Source organism: Cariama cristata, unplaced genomic scaffold, assembly GCF_000690535.1.
Source record: "Cariama cristata isolate BGI_N322 unplaced genomic scaffold, ASM69053v1 scaffold43099, whole genome shotgun sequence".
Taxonomy (NCBI): domain Eukaryota; kingdom Metazoa; phylum Chordata; class Aves; order Cariamiformes; family Cariamidae; genus Cariama; species Cariama cristata.
This window is the reverse complement of record NW_009638262.1, coordinates 12230-39936: the sequence shown is the minus strand read 5'-3', so window position 1 is coordinate 39936 and position 27707 is coordinate 12230. Positions and strand designations below refer to the sequence as shown.

General features: G+C 45.8%; 1 protein-coding gene across 1 annotated transcript; it reads left to right on the top strand.

Moving 5' to 3' along the window:
* On the top strand, positions 1–27707 carry ADAM19 (ADAM metallopeptidase domain 19; the record flags this gene model as incomplete). Its single annotated transcript, XM_009708644.1, has 21 exons — positions 1–71; positions 8348–8426; positions 9498–9574; positions 11218–11410; positions 11853–11918; positions 13259–13330; positions 14127–14293; positions 15472–15556; positions 15803–15942; positions 17581–17758; positions 18443–18532; positions 19788–19983; positions 20247–20355; positions 20884–21088; positions 21669–21749; positions 22852–22960; positions 23063–23192; positions 23418–23484; positions 24045–24260; positions 26668–26814; positions 27633–27707. Coding segments are annotated over 21 exons (2553 nt in total), but the record flags the coding sequence as incomplete, so codon positions are not given.

The window sequence follows — 27707 nt, the reverse complement described above, 5'->3', positions numbered from 1 at the left end:
CATCCATTCAGAGCTGAAGTTAAGGTAAAGGCAGAAGGCCAGGAGCTCATCTTGGAATTGGAGAAAAATAGGTAAGTGTGCTTGTGCCTTGCATTGTGGTCTTGCTAAAATAATGAATAAGGATTACAGTGAAGTCAACAGGAAAACCTCTGCTGACTTCAACAGGGTTTTGATAAAGACAGGACGAGGAAGTCCTTTTCTGGATTTCAAGGTTATTCCAGGTCTGATTCCCCGCTGATGTTAATCAGCCAAGCAGCGCTGACTGTAACGGAGCTTTGTCAGCAGAAAGACAGTGACCTGGCCCTCAGTGTGTAAACTTATTTTTGCACCGTAATTCTTACTACATTAACTAGAAGATGTTGCTGATATGAAGTTCACTATTTACCAAATGGCTCAATGGTTTAGAAGCAGTGTGAGTCTAATGAGGATTTCATTGCTGTGATCTGAAGAGGTCCTGCTCTGTTTCCTAGGAGAAATGATCTGACAGTTTAAATTCCATTAGTGCCCTGCATGCTACAGTAGACTGAAAAAATGCTTTTGCATTAACTGAAATGCAGCCTTCTCTTAGGCATGATACAGCAATGCTGTGTGATATCATAGGGTGTGATGTATATTGAATTCCGCTGAAGCTGCAGGCGATTAAGGTAGGTAGAAGGATTGTGGTCTGGACGCTGCTCCAGAGGCTCTCTGCCTGGTGAGTACATTAGTTTCCAGTGGTGGAACAGCAGCTGGAAATTTAGCTGCAAGAACCTTGTCTTTGCTAAGCAGTCCACTTGCACTGTTGGTGTTTTATTTATTTTTAAACGGGTCTGAAGATTTATCTATGGAAATGCAACCAAATATTTGTCTACTAGAATCAGTAGGAATAATAACGTTGGAATACTGACCCTGGTTATATTTTAAAGGTATTGTATGGACATCCCAACCACAGAGCTTGGGGGCTCAGCTTTCCTCCTGAAAGAGTGAAGTGTCAGAAGATCTTATTAGTTCTGATGGCAGTGCATAAACCTAAATGATGTTCAGGGCATTTTGGAGGAAATTCAGATTTTTTTCTTGGCATTGTCTGCAGCAAAGACTGAAATCTAATGGTTGATGAAAGGTGAGTGCATCCTACAAGGTGTTTTCCATAATAGGCCACATAAGCTACTGGGAGTTTCAGTGCTGCAAAAGCTGGACACGTTTCCCAGGCAGTCATGCACCTGTGTAGAACTAAACAGAAAGAATTATAAATTCTGTGTGTTTTGCCATCTCTCAGCTGAGAAAATAGAGAAGGGGTAGAAGAGACTAGGCACCACAAGCACTGCTAACTCAGTCCTGTCTAATGCAGGAAAAATAGCTGTTGCTGACTGCAGTGGTCAGCCATGCAAGTCTCTGAACTGAACCTGGAAGCAACGTAACTGCTAATGCTGCTGGGGGTCTCCTTCCTGGTGGAAGGACTGTCAGGTCTAGCGTATTCTGCAATCGCTATGCAAAGGTGAATTTATTTCTGGCACAGTAGAAACAGGCAAGAGCAAGGATCCTTACTGAATTAATCCATTTGTGCTCTGAGCATGATGGCTTAACCTGCAGGTGCCTTGCGGGAATGGTGCTCTGCTATTTCCAGTGCAGACAAACTCATTGCTGGTGTTAGTAAACAGAATTATAATAATAGAAGGTTTCTATTGTGTTTATTTCCTGAAATGCATTTTCATTCGTTGAGATGTATACACACAGGCTAAGCGTTTGCACACACTTTTACTGTGGGATGAATCACCTTACTAGGGCTGATGAAATACAGCAAGTGGTTTGGAGTTTTTTATTTTTATCTTCTGTGGAAAATGAAAGTGATTTGTAGATAGCAGTGCTTCACATGGGAATCTTGCCAGGCCTCAAGTTCTTGTTCAAGAAAGGTGATGGTACAATGCCAAAATGCAAGTCTGAACTTGATTAGATGAGAGGCTCTGGAGAGCCACCACTTCTCAGAGACTTGTGAAGGCGCACAAGTAGTTTAGAGACACTCAAATTAAAGGAAAGGATGAAGCAAACAAAAACACAAAGTCCCTGGGAGCCCTGTGGATGCTGTAATTATCAGCGTCCACAGAGCACTTCTAAGTAGAGGCAAACTGCTTCTCCTTGGCAAAGCATGCAGCAAGGCAGAGTCCAGCCTGGTTCCTCAGGTTCCCAGCCTGAGATTGCTCCACAGCACCCAGGATCTATTGCTTATCTTATCATGGAGCCTGAGGCTGTAGCTGAGGTTTAGGGTACTGAGTAGTTGGAGCATCAGGGACTTCTCTGAAGGGTTTGTTGGGCCTCCAGATAGTGGGAGAGAAGGTGAAATCCCACAAGTGGGAAGTGTCCCTTCAAAGCTGTCTGAAACCTGGCTGCTTCTGGTTTCGAGTTCACATGAAAGCGGGTGCAACAGAACTGCAACTTTATGGAAGGTACTTGGGGCTTTTCAAATTTAAACAAGCCTCAGAGTTCTGGGTTATTTAATTGCTCCAGCCCAGAGGACCCTCTGGAAACCAGCTTTGCTGCCGAGGTTGGTGCTCTGCTCCCCCTCTCTCCCTGGGCTCAGCACAGGGGTGCAAACACACCCACCTGGCTCCCGTTTTACTTTCATATCCACATCCAAGACTCCCACCACTCAAAACAAAGCATGAAACGATTGGCATAATTTGGGCCTGGTTGGGATATGATTTAACCAATGGTTCCTAAAGCTAGAAAGGAGATATGCTAAGCTAGTGAAGCTGTTCTAAGCGATGTTCTTGGCGGATTAGGCAGCCTTGTTACACATTCAGTGGTTTACTGATGGAGAGACAAAGCTGATGAGAATATGAGCTTGCTTTGAAAGGGGAGAGGGGGGAAAAGAGTCATAATCTGTACGGTTTTGGTAGGGATGCACTAGCTTTGAAAGAAATGTGCAGTTTCCACTGTGTGGAAGAAATGTTCACACCAAGCCTATGATTTCATATGCCATATTAAAAGGACATTGTGTTCACCCACAGAAGTGAAACACAGAAGTTATTGCATATCTTTCTTCAGAACTGTGCACAACTGTATTTTGTAATAAGCTCAGCACTCATCTGAGTTTGGGCTTCATATATCTATGAATACAATTATTGCATTAGCAGTTAACATAATATTGCATTATTTCCTGTTCAGGGGGTTGATAAGAAGGTGGAGCCCTGCTGTAGTTCTGAGCAGAGTTGACAACACTAGTTAACATTTCTGAATAACAACAAAATTATATCCCCTAAACAACTCAGACTTGTTTAAAATGACTCAAAACTATGTCCTGCAGCTGCAGGATTGGAAAGCTCAAAGCTGGACAAACAACAAATATATGGAGAGATGCCTATAAAGCAGCTTTAAATTTGGCTGGAGCTTAGGAACGGAAGAATCTGAGTTGCAAACCTTGGATGAAAAGTGACTTTTTAAAAAGGCATTTGCATTTGTTAATAAAAAACAGCTTTGAGCCAAGCAGGGAGGGGATGCTGAGACGCTCTGAACGTGTAGGGTAGCACTGTCTGGTGTGAGCCTTTTCCCTCTAGTGAAGAGGAGAGCTCGTATTTGCACAAGAGAAACCTGCATGGAATTTGTCTTCTCACCTGAATGCAGAAAAAGTATCAATAAGAATTTCCTCCCTCTTCTCTTCCTCGTTATGTCTCTCATGGGGAGACAAGTCTTGGGAAAGGCCCTCTCAGCTGTACAGGGTAGTGGAGTCTTCTCCAGGGGATGTCCCTGCTTGCAGGTGAATCCCGTGGGCAGTGTGGGGCACAGCTGTGTTTTAGCTGTGTGTTTTGGCTGCTGCCTGCCCACAGCAGCCGTGATGGTGTGGGGCACGTGGAGGCAGAGGCCATGTGGAGGTGTGCAGTAACTGGCTGAGGCCACTGCAAAGCAAGTCCAAAGCTCATCTGGCCTGACCTCAGGAGCAATTCAGACAGTTATTTTTTGGGCAACTGAGTCTGATAGGGAGCAGTATCGCTTCCAGTCTCTTCTGGCCCCACCTGGGTAGGCAATGAGCACTCCAGCCCCATTCGATGCTCTCAGCGGTGTGATAAGAGATCTGTATGTCACTTGTATTTCACCGTTTCCTGCTTTTGCTAATTTCCAGGGCCTCTTCTACCAACTGAGTGAGGAAGATGGGAGGTTGCTGCCCGCCTCTGAGCAGGAAGGATACATGAGATTATTCCACTGGTGGGCTATCCATCACTAGTGTCTAATGGGCTTCCTGCATGGGGAGGGAGTAAGAGTTATGTAAAGGGCGGAAATTGAGTTTATCCTGCTCTACTGTCTCTTGGAGTCATCAGAAAAACAGGGTTGGCACCTGGAAAGCCATAGCTGCTTTTCAGCCTCCTGATTCCCTTGGGATATTCAGTGATTTTTCTGTGTGGGGCAGAGAGGAAGAGATGAGGAAATGGAGCCCTTTAAATCTGTTGCTGCCTGACTTATTATCAGTCAGATTCCCATTTATTTTATTTCCTTTTTCCTCTCCAGGCAACTTTTATGGTTCCTGTTAGTAAGCCAAGGGGTTATGTGACAAGAGACAAATTTTGCTTGGGTCCTGTAGTGTGATTTATACAGTGAATGTCATAGATGATTTGGATGGCAGAGGAGATGGAGAGTCTTTAGCCTGTGATATTTTCCCAGGCCTTACAAATAGGTGGTTTAGTTCCACTTCAATTGCTGGGAAGCTACTTTTTCCTTCCAAACTGCTGCTATTCACACAATAAACATGTTCTCAGACACATCAGCAAAGGCTCTGGAGGAAGGGAGCTTAGGAGCTCCAGGCTTCATCTGGATGAAACTCACCAAGAAAAAAATTGTTGATTTAATTGATTTTATGAAGTGCCAGCTTTTGGCTGGAGGATTCCAGAGAGAGACGAAATCTCCCATTTCCCACTAGTGGTGGATACGAAAAACAGGCCTGCCTGCTTGTGCTGTCATGGATCATGTTTTAGTGGTGTTCAAGATGGGGTCACCTCAGGTTTTGATAATAAATTCTGACTTTAAGGAACATTTAAGTGACTGGGAGCTAAGAGGTCAAATTCCCCTTCTTACCCTACTTGGATCTTGTTGAGAGGCAATGGAGTGGGGCCACAAATTGTAGATGGAAAGTCTAAACTTTCTTGGGAGAATCAATTCCCTCCACCCCCAGATGTTGGCAGCCTGGCTAGACAGATTTATTGTGATTTGAGGAAAGGGACAGGGCAAGAGTCGAGATTGCAGGCTTCACTTTCCTTGGTCCCACAACTGAAAAATTAAGAATTGATGTTTCTCACGAGAGCTTCATGGACCATTTAGCTTTTGGTTTTTTGGGAGGAAATAAAAAATATGTCTGTCTCCTAGATATTCATGGGTGTTTTAAAATTGGCAGCTGTCCATGCAGACTAGCCCCTCTGTAAAATGAACCCAAACAAACTTGCTAATGGGACCAAATTATAAAAAAATCCTTCTTGCTCCAATTAGCAAGAGCACCAGCATGCTGTCAGGGCCCTCTCAGAGCCTGTGGGTGATCTCCCACTGGTGCAGCCGAGCACGTTCATGGTTGTCCCCTGGGATGGAGGGCTCTGAGCCCCTTGTGCTAACAAGTGATGCTTCATAGGTGAGAGAAAACTGCTCCCATTTATGAGGAAAATAGGGGTGAGGTTCTCCAGAGCACCTGGAAAATGTGCACTCCCTCAAATGAACATGGTCATGTGAAAAAGGCCCCAGCTTTCCTTCTGCTGTTTTTGGGAGCGTTTGGGTGTGCCGTGCAGCCCCTCTCCCTGCAGCTGCTTCTCTGCGGTGGCCGGATGAGCTGGAGGCCACGCTCTTGCACCATCCCCAAGTGCCACAGGGGCAGCTACCCAACAAGAAAGCTGGGTTTTGCCCCACACCCTTGGCCTGCCTCTCCCGTCGAATACCATCGGCTCATGGGTGAAGTAGGTGACCCTCCTGGCACGGTGTCTCAATGTGGCAAAACAGAGCCATGCTGCCCTATAATGTCAGCTCTGCAGGGCAGGGCCCTTCCAGGGAGCAGCACAGCGGCATGGGGAGGAGGGTTTTGTTTCAAACAATGATATCATTGACAGGCTGGAGCGGGACCAAGATCACTCCACGTCGGTCATCAGCAGAAACAGTCTCAAGCCATCTGTACATTATGGCACCGAGCCACTCTTCCTTCATTTGGCTTCCTCACTTGTATTTAACCCGGCTCCCAAGGCTTTCTGGGGAATAAATCCTGCCAAGAATAGGCTATTCCACCCTGAGCTGGATGCTGAGCTGAATCTTGGGGAACAACTGATGTTGACGAAAGCTGGTCACTGTTAGAAAGGTGTGAGGCCTTTTCTAGAACATCCTGAGCGCTTGTGTGTAGCTTACCCTGGCCTCAAACAGCCCCACGTGGCTGCAGCTGTGATCAAGTTTTAAGAAAGGAGAGTGCTCCCATCCAAAACCAGCTTCTCCTCTGATTTCATCAATTCTTCATGCTGATAACTCCTCTAATGAGGGACTCCATGCTGCCTTTTAGGAAGATGATGTGTGCTAACAATCTGCCAGCTGCCTGACTAGATCTCAGAAGCCTTCAAATGATGTTCTTTTTCATCCAAACTTTTGCAGCTTCATCTCGAGCTGCTGGAGAGGTAGTCACTGAGACATATAATGTAAGAGAGAAGAAAGGATCAAATCGTGCTGTTTTGTCCAGGCTTTCCTTCTCCAGCAAGGAGGTGAGCTCTGTCTTCTGGAAACAGTGAAGCAGGCCTAGCAGTGCTTTGCAGGGCTGAGCTTCCCTGGAATCAGCTGTTCAGCCTGGCAGTGATGCTGTCCTGAAATGATGGCAGATAAGGTTTTGGGGTATGTGTGTCTAATCTCTCCTGTTTATCCAACAACTGGTACACATGGAGAAGAGGGACAAGACTGGCTGATAACTCTGGTCCACTCTGAGGCGGAAAGAAGGCTGCTTTTCTATTTATTTACAGTTTGGTGGAAAGCTTGATGCTAGCTGAGGAAGTGAGCTGGGCTGGGAATGAACTTTCACAGGCTCAAAGTGAGATAGCAGCCCAAGGGTGTTGCAAGATGTCCTGTTGTTTTTTCTCTTTCCTCACTGCCTTCCCCACTCCACATTGTGCAATGCACTGTGAGTGCCCTTCTTAGTAGTGCTGCAAGAGCCCCAAGGCTCTCCTGCGGTAAGGCAGGGAAGGGTCTTCAAAACAGGACTCTTCCAAGCTCAGGATAAAGAAGCTAGGCTTTTCATAGGAAACCTGTAATGTAAGATAGAAATCAACTGGTGGAGAGAGGCTTGAAAGTCTTAAGATCGCACCGCTCAGCCAGGTGATGCATGCGACTCAGCAGCTCCATAAGTATCTCTAAAATTCAGGCAGACCTCTCAGCTCCTTAATCCACCCTAGAAGGGGCTAGAGCCTGAGTCTGCAGGTAGGAAGGGATGTGTACACAGCATGTGTTGTGTGGCATCATCCATTGCCCTGAAACCTGGTGTGCCCAGCTCTGGTGCTCAGCATGGCCCAGCTCAGCACTGGGGCTGGGCGGCAGCACCATGGGGCTGGGTGGGAGTCAAAGTACTGAGAAGTTTTATGGTCGATGCTGGAGGAGAGATAAAATAGCTATTCATAGCAAATGCTTTCCAAGAATAAAGGAGCAGGAAGAAAACATAAGCGTGCTTGTTTGGGAGTGAAACAAGTAGGCTGTGCAAGCCTCAGCTACTGGAAATCCATGGGCTGGTGTCTAATTCTGGCTTTAGTAGCACTGGGCAGATGCAGACTGGGTTACTGTTTACTCTGGAGATGACAGTCTTACACAGACCAGATACCTGCCAGAGCACGTTGCTCAAGGCGATTTCCTGTGAGTTAATGCAATCTGTTGATGAAACATTTGTTTCTTGCAGCCTCATGCTGGAGCAAGCTACTGCTACCTTCTGACCCTCCACCATCACAGCACGCTTGGCCCAGGGAAGCACACACAGCCTGCGGCAGCGATCCTGCAGCAGCTCAGATGGCTCCTGTGCCACCAGGAAGCCATAAGCTGCCCCCTCCCTGGGGATAACCTGTTAACAAGTGCCTCACAGGCAGAAAGCGCTGGTCCAGAGCAGAGTGCAGAGATGCAGCACAGCTGATGTCCCACATATACACGTCTCCTGTCTGCCCTTTCTGTGTGTCACAGTTGGTTTTGCACTACAGGTAGCAAACAGCGACTGCCCCAAGTCCACAATGGTGGTTCACAGCAATAGGAGTATTTATGCTGACTTCAGAAAAAGCTGGATCTAGGTGATTTTTCTAGCACACTTAGGAAGCAGAAATCCAGGTCTAAAGAAAGCTCTTACTGTCTTTTTTTTTTTTTAAATTTTCTTTCACCCCATCCACTGTGTCTGCAGGAGCCTCTTTGCACCAGGCTACACTGAAACTCATTACAGCCAGAGCGGACAAACCCAGACCGTCTCTCTGACCCACACGGTGAGTGCAGAGAGCATTTTCCCTCCCGCGGCATGCAGGGGAGACCAGGCAGGGCGCCCAGAGAAGCGGGTGAGCTTCTTTCTCCAGAGCCTTCCTTTGAGGCCACAGGTCCCCACAGCTTTAAGCTGAAGGGGATGGCAGTCCAGCTTTCTGTTCCACAGGTTCAGAGCAGGAGTTCCAATGACAAAGTATCTCCATCCCCACCAAAATGTTAAAAACATCTTACTGTTTTGCCCAAGCTCTGTTATAAGAGCCAAGGTCAGCCGCCAGCACTGCTCCCTTCTCTCTGGGTGCTGGGGAATCATTTATTCCTCCTGCTGCTCATCCTCTTGCTTTTAGTTTTGCCACTGGGTACTTCATGCTGGGGACATTCCCAGCCTTTGGGAAAACCAGCCTGTGTAAGCTGGCTCTTGTTCAGTAAAAATCCCATAAATTACTGATCTCACGCAGGCCTTGGCTGACTCTCTGCTGCAGCGGCACAAAGATGTGCATTGGTTGCAATGCAAAAATAAGAGATAAAAACTCCATGAGATCATCTTTACTGATGCTGCCCCAGGGCGAGGGGAAGGGATGCGATGAATATGTCGGTGTTCCTGCCCCAAAGCCTCCTTGTCCCTGCCAGAGGCTGCCTTTGTCTTGCCAGGAGTGCCCAGACAGGGACGTCCCCGCTGCTCATAGCATCCCCCTCTCTGGGGATGAAGGCACGTCCTTGGGGCCTGACCCAGGGCCAGCTGCCATCGATAGGCAGCTCCTGTTACAGGCAGAAAGCTTTGGATTGGCCTTAATGCTGCAGCCATTTGACTTGCTTCCTTGGGGATTCAAAACTCTTAATTTTTGCCGGCAGCAAGGAGCCGTTTGATGCACTCGCACAGGCCACGCATGGCAGCTGAAAGGCCAAATTTTGATGCAGACTTGCAGAGATTTAGTTACGATAGTCAACTGCCAAATGCTGTGGAAAGAGAACAGTTACTGGAGTATTAGCAGTACTTGCATGGGATTCAGTGATACCTAAATATAGCATGCATCCATCTCAAAACCGCATTGCCAACCCTGCTCCCCTCTGCCTTCCAGGACGACTGCTTTTACCACGGGGTTGTGAGGGGCTGGGAGCACTCCAGTGTCACGCTCAGCACGTGCCAAGGGCTGCGGTAAGTGCCTGGTGATGCTGGAGCTGTAGGAATGCCCCTGCTCAGCCCCTCAGCGTGCTGCTTCGCGAGCTCTGCTCCTCAGCACCCTGGTTGCCGTATTTCTTTCTGGGCAGATAGAACCTGTTCTCAAATCCTACCCAGCCAAGAGTCGTGGGCATAAAATGGAGCGTGTCTGGGGAAATGCAGAAATTTGGGTATCATTAGTAACTATGGCCTCCTAGCCAGGTCCTAGACTCCTTCTCCCTTTGTGATGGCAACGTGGACTTGTGCAACGAGTGAGTTTAACTCAAGGGTCCACTGGAGCAAAAGACTCTCTTGTTAGTGACTCAGGGCTGCATCTGGGACAGGGACAAGACTTGCCACATCTCAGCCCAACACTCTACACTAATGCAGAAACCAGGTCCTTCTCCCAGTCTCTCACAACTGGCAAGTTTTTGTGTGTATTTTAAGGCCAAGTCTTCAACTCTGAACTTCCTCCTGGGTTGTGAGCCCCACTCTCTGCTTTCTCCCTGGGTGGTGCCGGGGTTGTGTGTGTTACGCATTTAAAACCTTTGCTTTGGTACTAACGGAGTCTTTGGCAGGAAAAGATGGTCTGTATCCTCAGCAGGAGTAAATGAAATGGCTCATTGTGACCAAGGAGCTGCATTCATTTACACCAGCTCAAGGTTTGTTTCCAAAACACCACATGGGCTTTATTGATGTTAGTGGTCATCTGCTCTGCAGCACCGATTGGAAGCTGTGCTGGTGGGACCGGCTCCAGCCAGGAAACAGCCCGTGCCAAAGCAAACCTGAGATATCTTAAGTGAATGTAGCACAGGCCAAAGAGCCTAGCGAGGTAAACAGGACAGTGCAGCCACCTGTGGCTTGCAATAAATAATCCAAAAGCAAAAGTAGCCATAGGTGTGCCTTGCTTCTGTCAGCCTGTGTTTTCCTAGGCTTTGCCTTCCAGCTGCAGAGGAGATAGAGATGTCTGGGGGTGCACATGCAGTAGGGTACCTGCACCCCTGAGCTGTCAGCGTGAGCTGGCAACTCGTCGACATCGTTTTCTAATTGCTGGGAAGGCACAGGAGCTAAGCACACCTGGCTGTTTTCACTCTGAGCCTTCACAGGGAGGTGTGCTGCCTGTCAAGCCACACACCTTCTAGTGGGCTTCAAACGCAGATTTCCAGCTCTCCTGGCTGTAGCATGCTCATTGAGAAAACCGGAATCATATGGCTATGTGCAAGTTCCAGAGAGAAATGTGGTTATTTTCTGTTGACAAACAAAGTCTTCACATTTTTCAGGTCAATTCTGTTAAAGACAAATTTCTTCAATTAGTTGAAAATCTTCCACTGCCCCTAAAGAAAAAACTGTACTTTAAAAAAAATCTGTACTTCTTAGGTTAGTGTTGTTGCAGCACATGCTCCAATAGCCCCTTAATTGAATGTCTGAGGCACACTGAATAGAATTTCATATATACAAGCTTAGGGATTCCCCCCTCTGAACTCAAAATATTCCCATCCTTTTTATTAATAAACTGAATGGCCTGGTAAGGATAAGTGTCTTGCCAGGGTCAGATGGGAACTCAGCAGCAGCAGAAGTGTTTGTCTCCAGTTGCTGTGATAGTAATTAACTTTCCCTCTTACTGCTTCCTGTTTCAACAGAGGACTGATTATATTGAGCAGCAATTCCAGCTATATCTTAGAGCCAGCTCCTGACAGCCCAAACCAGCACCTGATTTACAGGCTGGACGGCCTGAAATTGCAGAAAGGAACCTGTGGCTACCAGGGCACTGGGGATGCAGCCGAAGACTGGCTCAACGACTTCACAACTGGGATGAAACCACCTCGCCAGAGGGTGAGCAGGGCTCAAACCAGGTCCATGAGCGATGCTCCAAATTTCCTACCTGTTCCAAGCCTGAGGAGCCTGCTGTTCTCCAGGAGCATAGCTCAGAAAGTGAAATGAAGAAGAATACTTAAGAGGGTTTGTAGCAAGCTGGTTGCCAAATACAGCCTCCAGCACGGAAATAAATGAGTGTTGGGGACCATAGGGAGGGATCTGGGCTGTACCTGTTCCTGCACAGATTTGTGTATCATCCAATACATGAACAAATGGATGGGATGAGGACAGGCACATGGGCACTTGCTGTAGCTAAACTGACTTGTGAGACTTGGTTGCTATAAATCGATCACATCTGGAGATCCCTGTGTGTGATGGGGTGGGGTGAATGGCCAGTGAAAAGTTCTACGAAGTTTCTTGGGGGATATTGGGGAAACAACCTGTGTTGCTGCTGCTGCAGGTGAAACGGGAGACTCTGCAGGCTACGAAGTATGTGGAGCTTCTGCTTGTGGCTGATTATGCAGAGGTAAGAAATGGAATCATGTTTATACCAAATGAGCACCAGGCCCAGAGCCAGCATCCCACCTGCTGCATCTCCTGGGGCAGGGAGGGCGGCTGGAGGTCAACAAGTTTCCTTTTGCTATCCCAATGGTCCTACCCTGACCAGCAGACAGGGAGAGCTGTGTCTTGGTCACTTTTGTCCTAGCAGCCATGACCCCTCTGCCACTGCTGTCAGCCACTGTTGGCCAGGGGAGAGATGCAGGTTGTGCTTCGGATGAAGGACTAAGGCTGGAGGTCAGTTCTGACCTCCCAAGGTACCAGTGGTTGGCCCTAGTTGTTGATGGGAGAGACTGCCTTCAGCCTAGGGTGACTTGTGGGTTTAGAGGAACAATGTTCTTCTGACTCTGCAGTACGCTTAATCTCTAGAGAAGATAACCATGACTATCCTCTGCTCTGAGCTGGTAGCAGATACATAAATAGACATTTTTAAGGCTCCAGATCATAGAATAGGGCTGGAAGAGACCCAGTGAACTCAGCAATGCCTCCCTCATCCCCAGCCTGGACAGCACGCCAGACGTACTTACTGACAGTGCAAACTATGCAGTGTTTTGCTGATCATTTAGTCTTCACCACAGATGGGAGTCAGGCTGGTCCTATTCATAATTTACAACTTGAAACTCCAACAGGAAAAGCCACATAGTGCTCTGAGCTATAATTTATTCTGAACAAAACTAATGAGGTAGAACCTCTTCTGGTTTCTCTGTTAGGCAGCAGGATACCAGGGAAACCATAAGAAAACATGTTATACCCAGAAACTGCCATATATTGTTCACCATTTGATTAGACAAGCTGAGGCAGACACCCTTGCAGTGTCATTGTTAAGTCCCAGGTAGTGTCATCTGTTAAAAAAAATCTAAACATTTTGCAACTTACATTCCTTGAATCACTTTACTAAAATTAACTTGTTAATTGCCAGGTAGTTTAAATAGGCAAATTCATTGGACAAGTGAGATACGGTAAGTGCTATGGCAGCCTTGACCTCAGACATGAAGGCATGTTACCATATGTTTTACCTGTTGCATTTGTCAGTTCTTTGTCAGCCCCTGGTTCTCGGGGCTCTGACAAGTTTGGGTTGCTCGACTGTGTTACTACTGCTGCTTGAGTAACATCACTGCAGTGGGATGCCAGGGATGAATTCTGAATATACATATATGTGGGGGCTTATACTCAGATGTACAGTGAAGGAAGGCTTTCGAGCTTCACTTCATAGTTACCTTCTTACTCCCAGAGTAATGTGACTTGTTTTAACATATTTCAGCTCTTCCTAGTCACCTTTGTGCTGCCTGACATGTTCATTTTGTTCAGTTTCAGAAGCATCACTTCAACATTGAAGCAACAAGGCTTAAATTAGTGGAGGCTGCTAATTATGTAGATAAGGTGAGATTAGGTGTGCATGAAATGAGGAAAGCAAAGCCCAAATTGTGGATTATGACAATTAATTGCGACAGAGGACAACTGCCTTCTTGGGAGAGAGAATAATATTTTGGCAATTCTCCCCAGTGACTTGGGGAGTGGAGCGTATCTGTCAAACAATTCTGTTGTTGGACATCAGGGATGGGGTGGGGGAACTTCCATTTCTTACCTTGGAGCCAGCATGAGCATCTCTTATGTTTTAATACATCTCCATATTAACTATGTTGCCTAAATAATGTTTTTTGACAAGGGACTATTTGAAATTGTAGAAATCTTGTTGAGTAGAGCTGGAAGGAGCCTTCAGAGGTCATCCTTGCAGTGGTACCCAGTGCTGCTGAAGTAAACTTCACTATTTTTCAGTTCTACTCCCTTCATACTCCCCTTCTCCCATTAAAATCATTCCACTACTCCCTTTGCCGTGCCACCCACAAAGACTTGTCTAGTTTGTACTTGATGTGGGCAGCAGATTACTTCCTTCATCTTTTCAGCAGTTTTAACGTATCGAAAGATAAACATAATGCCAGTCTCCAGTTTTTGTTGCTCTGGATTACCTCTTTGTCATTCATTTAAAAATGAAAATTCAGTGTCTCTAGTTCAATCGAGTTTAGGTTTGCGAGTGGTGCATGTTTCTCTCTGCAGAGCTGAGATGTGCATGTGTGTCTGTAGTAACATTTAGCAGGGTTTATAATCAAGATTTAAAGCACAATAAAATAAATCAGTGGTGCTCATTTTGTCATCTCTTTTCCTTCATGTATCTTAGTTTTACAGATCACTGAATATCCGCATTGCCTTGGTGGGGCTGGAGATCTGGAGTAACTGGAATAAATGCGATGTAACTGAGAATCCCTACTCCACCCTGAAGTCCTTTCTGGCCTGGAGTAGCAAGGAGCGGGTGCAAAGAAAACACGATAACGCACAACTAATCACGTAAGCATATTTCTCCTGAAATAACCTGTTTCTGACAAGTGGGTTGAGTGGGTGGGAAATCAGTCTGTAAGACTATATCATTCTAAGATTCAGCGTGGCAGATTTATGTAGAGGCTGCTAAGCCAGCATTAAGCTCTGGCAGCCAGAGCACAACCATGTTAGGAAAAGTGGAGTTCCCAGGCTATGCAGCAGTCTCAATACACAAGCGTCAAAGTGCATCAGCTTTATTGTGTGTGTGTATCACAAGCAACTGCATGTGATCTGTCACAGCTACATGTACAATTTCAAGAAAATCTGAACCATAAGCAAGACCTGCAGAAGGGAGCTAAGCCCTTTGGGGAAGGCATTCATTCCTAAGTCATCCCACTGAGATGCAGGGGACACGGTGCTGGGAGCTGGCTGATGGTCTGTCGCTCATCCTACTGATCTCATTAGGACCAGCAGCTATGGCCGGCAATGCAGATGTTATTGGAAGAAAAATTTGCAGCAACTCTTAGACCTCCTTACCTCTTCCATGGTAATTCATCCACCAGTAATAGTGGTGAGTCAGAGGAGAAACCTGTAGGACTGAAATGCAGAGATACAATGCCTTTTCCCTTTTTTTGTTTGATTGTTTTTTGGTTTGGGTTTTTTTTTTCCCTTTAACATTACTGTATTTCATCTTCACCCGGTCATGTCCTGAGCACAAGTTCCAGGGCTCCCATTTCAGACATGCTGGCAGGGACGGTGCAGAATTCTGGCTCGCCAGGCAGGAGCCGAGCACGGCTGCACCTCAAAGGTATTGTATCTCATACTCTGTCAAGTCCCCAAATCCTGAGCTGGCAAATATCAGGCTTAAGGTAAATTAAGTATCCACAGACACTACCCAATTAAGGATCCAGAAATAGTCTTTTCTGTGCTTGTTGCAAAGCTCAGCGGGAGCACGTTTTGTCACCAGACCGTTATATAAAATAGGATTGGCTGGTTGGCCCATAAACCAAAGTAGCAGTCCAAGAAAAATAAGTCTTAAGGCTTTGTAGCTCTTCTATAATGTCCTGTACTTGAACATACTACTAAAGAAAGTGTATTCATCTGCAACTATGTAAATGTATAAAGCTGTGGACTGCAGGATGCATTTCTCTGCCTTGCCTTCTCAAGTGCCTCAGTGCCATTTCATGGTCTTTCTGGGTTGGTTTTAGGGGTGTGCCCTTCCAAGGTACCACAGTAGGCTTGGCTCCCGTCATGGCCATGTGCTCTGATTTCCAGTCAGGAGGAGTCAACATGGTAAGTAATTGCTAATACGTAATACGATGTTTCTTGCCACCAGTGAATACATAGGATAGATGCCTCCTAAATCCCAGGAAGAAAATATTTCCTGTGAAGACCTGTAGCTCACCTGCTTATAGGCAGGAATATTTCAGTAGATGTTTTCTACATGTAGTAATGAGAAGTGCCACTTACCCCATTGACTCAGAGATGCACAGGACAGGCACAGGTAAAATGCTGACGTGTCTCTTTGACCTTGCACAGGATCACTCTGATAGCGCAATTGGTGTTGCTGCTACCATTGCCCATGAGATGGGACACAATTTAGGCATGAATCATGATTCAGCTGGCTGCTGTACTACCCCTGCAGAAGATGGAGGTTGCATCATGGCTTCTGCAACTGGGTGAGTTCATCTTGCAGAGTCTCATGGAGAAATGCAAAGGGCTTCATTACAAGAGCCTTGGTGGAGTAAGAGCTAGAAATGCAGACAGAGGGTGGGTCTGTTGCTGCCTGTTGGAGCCAGTGTGTTTATAGAGAAAATACTGCTGGGCAAACCCTGGCTCAAGTACCAGTAGCAATTTGCTAGATTCCCAATGAACTTATTCCTGCCTGAGGCTGGCCTTAGGTAATGTAGGCACCTGGCATCATTTAGAAGTGGAGCTCTAAACTATCTGGTAAAAAGGAGAATTTTCCTATCTTCTCTCCTGAGAGACTGCCTCAGGACCTCTCTAATCCGTTGTCTCTGAGTTTGTGCTTCCTGCTGTTTCCGACCAAATGATCCATTACCCCAAAGCAAGTTCAATGCATATACGCACACATCCTTCTGCAAAACCTGGACTGCCTATTGCCAGCAAGTACAGAGAAACGAGGGGTGACCAGAACATGTGTGGCCATGCCATGTAGAGGTTTATGTGGGTTTTGTTTCTGTGTTGCACACGAGATGCGTAGATAGTTGATAGGGTTTCTAAAGCATCTCGTGCAAAAGCTAATGTGTGTTATAATGTGGTAACGAGAGAAAAAAGGATTGGCTCAGGAAAGAACTGATTTTTATTAAAAGGCACAGTGATACGTTTATATTTCTAAATCAGAAGACATGAAAACCGATCCAACTGCATGTCGTCATAAGAATACTGCTTGGTTCCAGTGAGCCACAGAAAGTCTGTGTTTAAAAGGGAAGAAGTAGCTGACTTTGAGAGAAAGGGGAAGCGGGAGTGACTCTGGAAACCCACAAGGATCCCACTGGGATTCCAGAGCTCATTTTGGATGAGGAACTACAGCAGCTTCTATATTTCAGTCACGTAAAAGCACCGGACGAACCCAGTCACTTAAAGTGACATTCCCTGTTTCCTCTTTGGGGTTTAGCAGGTTTTAACAGAATTTTCTCCATAGCTATCTTCTTTTACATGAATAATTTCCTCCAAATAAAGAAAAACATTTAGGTGAGAAGTGAAAACACAGTGGCATGCAAGTAGAACACGCTACATGAACGCAGACACGCACCGTCGTATATAGAGTTCATAGGTTCTGGCATTGTAGCAACAGAAATTAATAATTCATGTAACAGAAAATATTCACATCCTTTGCAATGAGGCAGTAGATAGGAAAAAGGAAATATTATTTTTAGAAATTAGATTCACAAGCAGTTATTCACAGTCTGAGTGCTGGATTCTGAGGCTTGTTCAAGCAGCTAGGAATAAGCCACAGCTTCAGTTTAGAGCAGGTAAGGACAGTCATACTTGTCAGCTATCAAAGTCAAATCTAACTCAATGTATTTTGTTTCAATAAAGTTTATTTTTTAAGGTCATTATATTACTAGACAGCCTTGCAGTGCAATCTCACCTTATCTTCAAATGTAATCCAGATGGATCTGATTTTGAACAGGCACACAAAATCACGATCCACTTTAGCACAATTTCATAGACAAATTCAGAGAGAGACCTGTGTCCTTCAACACTTGTCAGGATTTGCATGTGCTCATTTTTGATTCTCTAAACCATTGCCCAGATCTGTCTGGATGTTTTCCTACACTGTCCATATTCAGGCACCCATTCCCCAAGGTGTTCGACCAGTGCAATAGAAAAGAGCTGGAGAAGTATCTGCGGTCTGGTGGAGGGATGTGTCTCTCCAATATGCCGGATACCAAAAAAATGTATGGTGGAAAGAAATGTGGAAATGGCTACTTGGAAGAAGGGGAGGAGTGTGACTGTGGAGAGGTGGAGGTAACAACTGTTCAGATCCAACCATTTGGGGTTTAGTGGGACACAAGGATTTTATTCCGTATTTTGCAAATACAGTTATGTGATACGTAAACAGCTTTTCTTTGGGCAGGAGATGTGCATACCTTCCCTGCATGTAAATATATATGCAATGTAAATCAAGGTTGTAAAGTATCATGTCTAACTAAATTCACAGTGTGTAGTACAATGCATCCCAGAACTCAGGGATGGTATAATCCATGGCTGAACAGAGGTGCTGAAAACTTCATTTAAAAAAGAAAAGAAAAAGTGATCTTAGATGTTGCAGTTATATATAAATTCATATATAAATTCACTTTATGTATGGCTCCATTCCTGATAAGGATGGGGGTTCTCTTAGCACAGCATCTCACTTCTCCAAATCTGTACTTTGACTAATAAGCCAAAACGAAGTGGGAACCAGCAGCCCAGCCTCACCAGATGTAATGAGCACAACCTATAGTATCCCATCAGCCCAACAGAGGATGCAGTTATGCAGTACTGTAATGCAGGGTATCTTGAACATATTGTGGAAGCAAGGCTGTTACTTTGCATGTAATTCATCACGTACGAGAACAGATTAGCGTCAGCCTCACAGTTTGATGCTCGGGCACGCTCTTGTCTTGAACATCTGCCTTGTAAACTCTGCTGCATCTCGCTGTCTTCCAGGAATGCAATAACCCCTGCTGCGACGCCAGCACCTGCTCCCTGAAGCTGGGTGCCAAATGTGCCCATGGCAGCTGCTGTCATCAGTGTAAGGTGCGATCTCTGGGTTTTCCTAAGCCAGGAGAGGGAATAACGGTGGTAGAAGTGTGAAGCTGAAAAATAGAGGGGAAGGGTAGCAAACACCAGCCAGTCGTGGAGTTCAGCTCCTCACCTGCAAGCAACATGGTCTGATTTTTAGGTACAACAGCTACAACTGCAATAAAACTAGTGGAGTCCTTTCTTCCAGGTGACTGATTTAATTGACTCCTGTGATAACCGAAGATTAGCTGTGAATGCTGCTGGAATGAAGTCATGCTGCCTCTCTTAAACACTTGGGGATGGGATGAATCAGGATGAATATTTTTCTCCTTTGGCTCTAGAAGAAATCTAGACAGAGCTCTTGGAGCAAACCCTTCCTTTGGGGATTGGGCTGGATGCTGTCTTTGCTCTGAACCCTCTTTTCTGGGATGCAGTTGAATTTAGCCCATGTGCTTGCTGAAAAAAAGGTTGGAAAGAGGATTGTATACGTGTGACTACTATAATTTTAAATCTCAGCTTTCCTTATAGAGGCTGGTTAAAATGTGTTTCTGATTTTGGAGCCAAAGATCTCAAGCTTTGACAACAAATTAACTCAAAAATGAGCATAGGCAAACATTTCTCTTAAATTCATTTTTGTGTTTGTACATTGACTGCATACTCTTACTGACCCATCCTCAGCATGTGGAAAACAATTTTCCAGGAATCCACCTGGACTCACTTCTTTCGCAAGAGACTTGGAAAAACCTCCTAGATGTAACTGTGTATGCCCTCATGTTCTCCATGTCCATTGTGGACACGACAAGAATGAACTGGGTAAACTTGTAAACAAGGGAGACATAAGTTATGCATTAGGAAAACGTCTCCAGCAGAAATGGCAGGCAAACACTGAAACAAACTTCCCAAACAGGGAGGGTTTTGAGAATAAATTACACAAGCATCTGTCAGAAAGGGTTTAGGTAAATCGGATCCTACCCTAGGGTAGAGGGAGATGGATCAGTGTCCCCTTGAAATCTGGCAGCCTTATTTTCTGTGTGTGATCTCATCGCTGCCTAGGGAAGGGACCCAGTCGTTAATTTGATTCTACACAGCTCACCCAGTTAATAAAGTTACAGAGTCATTTGGACCACTGTTGACCTCAAAAAACCTAAGACAAGGTAGATGAAGAGACACATGCGAGATTTTTTTTTATCTACAGGGAGACATTGTGCAGACATGAAACCACAACAGAGCCAAGCAATAATTCAGTTTTTTTCCCTTTGTATCTTTTTAGCTGATGTCTCCGGGAACTCTCTGCAGGGAAAGCTCAGGTCTCTGTGACCTCCCAGAATACTGCACTGGCGAGTCACCATTTTGCCCCCCCAACTCTTACCAAATCGATGGGGCTTCCTGCGATGGAGGAAAGGCCTATTGCTACAGTGGCATGTGTCTCACATATGAAGACCAGTGTTTGCAGCTGTGGGGGCCTGGTAAGGACACTACTTGCAGCGAAATAAGTTGTTCTTTGATGTGGCATCCTGCTATTACTCACTCTGTAAGGCATTAGTACCTTCCATACCTGTTATCAGTGGCAAAGTCTGAAGAGCCTTTTCTCCTGTCTTGCTCACTTGGAGGATGCAGCAAAAATTTCCCATGCTCAAATCATCCCAGAAAAACAACTCAGTGGTTTGCATGGGGTGAGATGGGCTGCCAGGCTCCACAGGAATCAGCCACGTGAGTCTCTTCCATGCAGGAGCAAGGCCAGCACCAGACGCATGCTTCGAGAAGGTTAATGCTGCTGGAGACATCTATGGGAACTGTGGGAAGGACATCTACGGCAACTACAGGAAGTGTGAGATGAGGTAGAAAGCAGAGTGGTGGCCAAGAGTTGCTCATTAGAGAAGATGTTTTTATATATTATAATATTATGGGCCAGTAGATAAAACTGATCCATGCTTTGGTTTCACTCCCTCCCTCTGCCTCCTGGGAAACCAGCTGCAACCTTGTCGGACTTAAAGCCCTTATGACTGAAGATTTAAGTTTACTATTTGCCTTGCCTTTTGCATTTTAAAACATCTAGTTGTTATTTTTTTAAAGCAATAAAAGAGGGGATTTTCAAATCCGTAAGTTAAATGTAGCTTTTTAACTGAGACAAAAACTTCTTAGTCTTATCTATGATTTTGTTGAGACTGGCCTACCCATGGGGACAGTGAAATGGTACCATCAGTATCCATCAGACACTGTTGCTTGGGGTAGCTCTTGGGAGGTGCTTACTCTTTTGCCATTGATCAATGACTCAGCGTTGCTGCTTTAATTTACGTGTAGAGCTGATGCCTCCAAAACATTCAGCAAGCCAGAAATAATCACTTTAGCCTTTCCTTTGAAATCAGAGACGCTAAATGTGGGAAGATCCAGTGCCAGAGCTCTGCTTCCAAACCCCTGCAGTCCAACGCGGTGGCCATAGACACAACTATCCGCATGCAGAGGACACAGCTGAAGTGCCGAGGGACCCATGTGTACAGATCCGAGAGTGAAGAAAAGGAGTTGCTGGATCCTGGCTTGGTGTTGACAGGAACAAAATGTGGGAGCCATCATGTAGGTAGAATCCTGCCTGTAATGGTGTGGGGGAGGTTTGGGGTAGCACTTTTCCATCTGGAAAGCGCTTTGTGCTTGTCAAGCCATTCATTTCTTAGGTCTAATGCCTTTCTAGGGGATTTTTCTGTTTGTTAGAAAAATAATTTCTTAGAGGCTTCTGAGAAGCAATGTAAGAATACACACCAAAGGCCACACCTTAAGTCTTTGCCAGGTGAAGTTCAGGGCCAGTGCTAAGTTTGGGATTTGCTAGTTGGTTGAGGTTGTCTTGCCTAGAAGGGAGATAGACAATTAGAAATCAAGACCCTTGAGAGCTCTGTCAGAAACTTGCCACATGGGCATGGCCAGGCTATCAACTTCTGAGCTTCCACTCCTCTTTCTGATGTGCATTAGCTGGGATTTAGGGTAGTGATTAAATATTTGCTTGGAAAGCCCGTTAACTTCATGGCCTGTTGTTCTGCCCAGGGTATTACTTGTATTGCCGAGGTGTCTGTGACCCTGCAAGTCACAAAATAACACAAGGCAGTAATATGGTACATAACCCAAAGAGCTGACACTGCGTTTTTGTATCCTTTCTCTGCAGGTTTGCTTTGAGGGACGTTGCCAGAACACATCCATCATCTTTGATTCTGAAAGCTGTAGCAAGAAGTGCCATGGGCATGGAGTAGGTGTCTTTTTTTTCTTCTCTATTTCATACTGAAGCAGGATGGGCTGCCATTCATCTGTGGATGGTTGTTCAGCTCAGTTCTGATACCACGCTTAGGTTTGCTCCAAACTTCAGCTTCTTGATTATTAATTTGCACATTCCTTTCATGTTTGATGCATTTTCTGGTCCGTGAATGTCCCTTTGACATAGGATTTAAGGAGGTCTACAAGAGGGATATGAATTACAATGAATGAAAACAAAGAAGGGGCAATCTTACAGAAAAGTCTTGTGGGCCCAGTTTAGACTGAATTAAAAAAAAATTAGACTTACTGAGGGGAAAAAACTTAGTAAAAAGTCATGTTTAGAAGAGTTTATCCCAAACTGTGCTCTGCTGTGCCCCCAGGGGATGGAAAGAAAAGGCGGGTAAGAAGTTTTATACTTTTTACTGATGTTTCTGGCACAAAACATCAGCATCTCTCCATCCCCATGGTCCAGTTGGGCAATGGAGAGGAGTGATAAATACAGCAACATGCAGCAGTGTATGCCTCCCTGAGCAGTTTGGGAGGCCCCATGATGTACCCAACAAGAAGAGGGACTCACCCTACTCTTTCATTCCCAGTCTGCTTCATTTCTTGTGATCCACGAAGCTGTAGGAAGCCATTGTCAGCTATTCGCAGAATCAAATTAAACGCTACAATTAGCACAGGACATCCCTGATCAAAGGGATCAGCTCCCCCTCCGGGGTCTGCCTAGATGATAAAACAAACAGCAATGGGCCCAGCAATAAACCCAAACAATAAGAACTCTTCACTGGATGGAAGGGAAGACTCAGTTTAGAGATAAGAACAAGAGAAAGGCATTTCTAAATGCTGCTTTATTCCTGAATCCAGGTTAGTGGCACTTCAGCTGAAGAACCCTTGTGTTTTAGAGAAAGGGAGAATTTCTGAGGAAATAAAAGATACTTTCACTCCCTGAAAAGAAAATGTTTCTAGGCACTTAACTCCCTATTTATGCCAATAAGAGTTTCTTCTGTGGTGCTTCATCCAGCAAGGGCTTAATTTTTTTAGCTTGCAGATTCTTCAGTAGCTGGCACTAAAATCTCTGAGTCTTCCTGCTCCAGGTCTGCAATAACAACAAGAATTGCCACTGCGACCAGGGGTGGGCCCCCCCGTTTTGCAACAAGCAGGGGAGGGGAGGAAGCTTGGACAGTGGTCCCCCCATGCCTGAAGGTGAGTGGGACCAACTCTGCTATGGTGGCACTTCAGAAGGACTTGCCTTAAATTGGGAACAGAGAGTTTTCCATTTAACTAACTCTATTTTCTTGCCCTCAGGCCCTTCAGTGATCGTGATAACTCTCGCAGTCATGGCTCCCATTGTCATTGGAATCATACTTTTATTCTGTTATCTGAAACGCTGGAATAAATTTACCATCTGTTCTCTAAAGAAGACCCCGCAGTTCAGGTAAATTGTCAGTGCTGTGCCTTGTCTGCTTGCATCCCTCCTCTTTCAGTGTCAGGACAGAAGAGAAATTGCAAAGGCTATGAGGAATATAACTAAATGGGTCTGTTGGTATAGTCAGCTGCTCATTTTTTTACTTCAGTTAAAATATAATGGAAAATACAGCAAAGAAAAAGGAGAAAACATATCAAGGAAATAACACTTATTCTTTTTTTCTCTCATTGTTAGTGACACCTCTGAAAACGGGCATGCAAACCCTGCCTTCAAGTTGAAAACCCCTCAGGAGCAGAGGAAGGTAGGAGCAAGGTCACCTTCCACCTCCCTGGGGAGAGATGCAGCTGCCCTAACATGTGGGATGTGGTTCCCTCTCACACTGCAATTAGGGAGTGGTTTTGTCAAAGGATGGGAAAAATAGACTGACATCACCCATGGCTGAAAGTCAGTGGGGGCTGAATGTAGTATCAATTTCTAGTGATTTCCTTAAAGGCAGGAGCTGGGATTTGACCAGGCCTGTATGGCCGCTTGTCTCTCCTGATAGATCCTCTTCTGTCACATCACCCTCTCAAAACTGTAGAAATTGCAAACCCTGGGTTTATTTGCAGGCATCACTTACAATGCTAATGCCTAAGTTACTCTGTTCTCTTGGTTCTCATTTTTGCCTCATGATCCCAAATTGTCTCCGACTATCTAATCAACACCTACTAGACATACACAACACATACTGGTGTTGCAGGCAATATTTCCCACTATGCGGCTCATAGACTTCATGTAGATCCTCAGAAGTGTAGCAGAGATTAAAAGGGTGGTTTGAAGTGGAAATACCTAACTCCAGGGATTTGTGGGTCTTCTCCACAGGTGACTGGCTTCCCTGAAATCCCATCAAAACCTCCTCCCCAGCCAGCTCCAGGGCTCCGAATAAACACGCAGCAGCCATCCGCCTGCTCCACGGGCTACAGCTGCGGTGTGGGGCAGCCCGCTGGGCCAGCACAGCCGATACCTGCAAGGGACGTTCCCCGACGGACACCCCCAAGCAGGCCAGCTCCTCCTGCTCCCAAACCCTCTGTCTCTCAGGTACAGAGTCATGCTGCTGTCCTGCAGATGCGATTTGATGGGACATTTGTTCTGAGTGAGGCTGGTGAAGCCTCTTTAACCCTAGTAGAAGTGTAAGAGTTACCATGCTCACTAGTGCGTGCTCCATCTCGCCACAGGACAATCACCGGTGGTCCTTCTCGCTCGGCAGTGTAGCTGACAATGACCGTGCTGGACGCTAGCACGTACAATTACTCTTAATTCAGGTCCCCCAATACCTCTGACCTGGACCTGAAGTCAGGTAGCTTGGATCGCAAAGCAGCATTCACTTTACCAAAGTCATCTAAATATTTTTTAGCTGCAAATCAAATAGATGACTTGCCAGGAATGAAAGGACTGTACAGATTTTTCCCTGACCAAGCCTAGCATAGCTCCTCTTACCATATGCTTGTATTTTACCTCCTGGAAACGAGCCCTTCTGAGATTACCAGTAAGTGGTAAGTCTGAAGTTCAGTACTGAGAACTGGATCTCCATTCCTTGGGATGATTCCCCAGCTGTCTTGCATTTGGCCATTCCTGGACTAAAGCCTCAGGAGCCTCAGGTAGATTTTGATGTGGAGCAGAAATGGGACCTTTAGCATGTTCATAGGAAATATTAGACCTAACCCAGACTGACTCTATCTTATATGAGCATCCTAGGCATGAGGTTATTTTGAGGGTTATAAGGAAAGGGTATTGATCTACTTCTTTTGCTGGCAATTTTGTTCTAAGCTTAGTACAGAACCCATATTCTCATGGAAAAGATGGCAAATCACTCAGACTGACTTAAACCCATTTTACCAAAATATTTCCCTACCCGCTATATTAGATTAGGGCCAGCAAAGAAGCAAAGGGCTCAGTTACAGAGGATAGCAGGAGGCTGGCTCCCAGGCAGTCTCTCTCTGAAGGATATAGAGGAAAACAAACCTAAACTATTTTAGTGAATGGGATTTGTTTCTAGCTCCATTGTTCCCATGAACAGCTTTTTTTTAAAGAAAACTAAAACAAAAGCAGGAAACTGACTGTAGTCAATAAGGAATAGGTATCCTTCCCAGCTGGTTGTTGACGAGTTCCTCACAATCTCCATTTTGTTCCCTCCCCAATGCATCCAGTCTCTTTATCTCAGACTTACTGGATGGAACACTTTTCCTAGGATTTCCAGAAGAAACCTTGCCATTTCTGGGTTGGAGGAGAGCCACAAGATGTAGAAAGTACAGGGGAAATAATGAATTTCACTGTTTGCTAGTGTCAATGACCTTCCTAGATGTTTGCAGTATCTGCCAGATGTGCTCTCTTGCTGTTTCTACAGGAGCTCTTTGGACCTGACGGTCGGTGGAATTTAGTCTGCCTTGTCCTTCCTGCAGTCACAGGGCAAGGTCCTTGGAGGGCAATAGATCCCCAAGCATCGGCTGATGCAGCCATTGAGCATCGCATTTATACATAGTCTAAGGAGACTGTAAGGGGTTTGGGTGCCCTCCAAGTTGTGAGTGCAGCTGTGTTTATTAAATCAACACCTGTAAGCCAACGACAGCACAGAGACTAAGCAACAACAGGCAGTTAGTTCTTGTGTGGGTAACTTCTCCCCAGGGGCATGCCTTATACTGAAATTCATCAGAGGAATGGAAAACATAATGCTCAGAGTATCCTATTAGGGACAGCTGTGTGCACAAACAAAGCAATAACTGTAGGTGGGTGCAGGGCTGTATGTGTTTGTATGGGCACACGTATATACATGTATATAGGGTTTACAGGCATTGTATGGGCAATCATATAGTGAGTATATGTGTGTAAAACTTGCTTCTAGCCTTCAGTGCATCAATAATGTGGCTAATTAAAAGGCTCTGGAACATAGTTTCCCTATTACTTGCAAAATTCAAGGCTTAAAACTTCTGGATCCTCTAGTAGCCAGAATATGACATGCATTCAGCCCGCAGCTCTGTTTAGGAGGCAGAGCAAAGTAACCCTGTTACCCTGTTTGGTTGTCCCTCCTCTGAAGCCAGCCGCCCAGCAGCCTAAGGCCATCCGGTCTTCATGAAACTTGAAAGGTGAAAAACTCGTACATGTCGAAAACCACTAATCACCTGCATAATACAATAAGCCATGGTGGCAGCCGCCAGCTCTTTGCTTGGGAGAGGGATAGCTCTTTGCAAGCATGGTTTTACCTGTGTTCCTTCAGTCCTTTGTCTCGGGCTGAGTTGTGATGGGGACTCCTACCCAGTCTGTAAGGTTTCTGTTGTTTTTCATCATGCTGTCTCAGACCTACAAAAAAAGAAGAAGAAACAAGAGGTCCAAAGGACCTATGGGCATACCCAGGAGTTCAGGCCAACTAAGTGAATGCAAATATTATCTCTGTTTTCAGGCTTGGCGTCTGTCCAGGCTGAGAATTCAAAACTATTTCTTTCTTGCATAGGATATTTCTAGGCCCCGGCCACCCCAAAGAGCTTTGCCAGCTAATCCCATCCCAGCCAGACCCAGAGCCTGGCCGGGGAACAGCCCTGCCATCTCGCTGCCTCCTGCACACCCCAGAACCCCAGGACGACTCCAGCCTGCGGCAGAGGTAGGCACTGACACTGAGTGCGGTGATGGGAAGCAGAGCAGCGTCCCCTCAGCACTGGGGAATAACCGTACTCTTGTTGTCATACTGCAAAACACCTTCGTGCACAGCCCCGGCGGGTGGAAACGGAGAGGCTGTTGGGTTGGTTGCCTTTATTGCAGGGGTCTCTGTTTTGACCTGTTCCTTATTTAGCATTTACTGGATTAAGCAAAAGTTAATTCAGTCCTCCACTTCCCTGAGCACTTCCTCAGATAAGACATTTGTGTGAGTGGGGCTGAGCGATTGGGGTGTGTGTGTGTGTGTGGTGTCAAGATGTGTGTGACCCAGAATGGTTAGTAAAGAGCAGCAAAAGAGGAAGGTCCACATAAGTCTTGAGGACCCCAGTAAGGAACAGAAATTCTCTCCAACCTCTGTAGCCATGGTTAAGGAGATGCTTTTTTCTGCAGGGAATGTTTCTCAAAATTGTCCTCAATAAGGATAGTTAGTAAGGGACTTTTAGTTGCTTGAGTTCAGCTCCCTGCAAACTGGACCCCTTAACACAAAACACCTCCACTCCACTCCACTCCACACACCACAGGTGCTGCCTCCAGCCTGCAATATACTTGAGGCCAGCTGTGAAAAATGGAGAAAACTGCATGAACTTCATTGTGCTTCTGGTGGGAGAGTTGCCTATGTGATGCCTTAGGGTGTGAATGCATGTAAACAGAGACAGGCTTCCCCTGCCCAGCTGTAACATCAGCTCCGGGAGAGGCAGAGGGCAGCATTTACTCTTCCATCAGCGCTCAATCCTTTCTCTTTTCCCCATTTTCTAGCTCACCCAGAATACTGGTGTCAGGATGGCTGGAGCAGCAAATGTCTTGAAAGTGGGACAGCCAGGCTCCTGTGGGCACTCATGA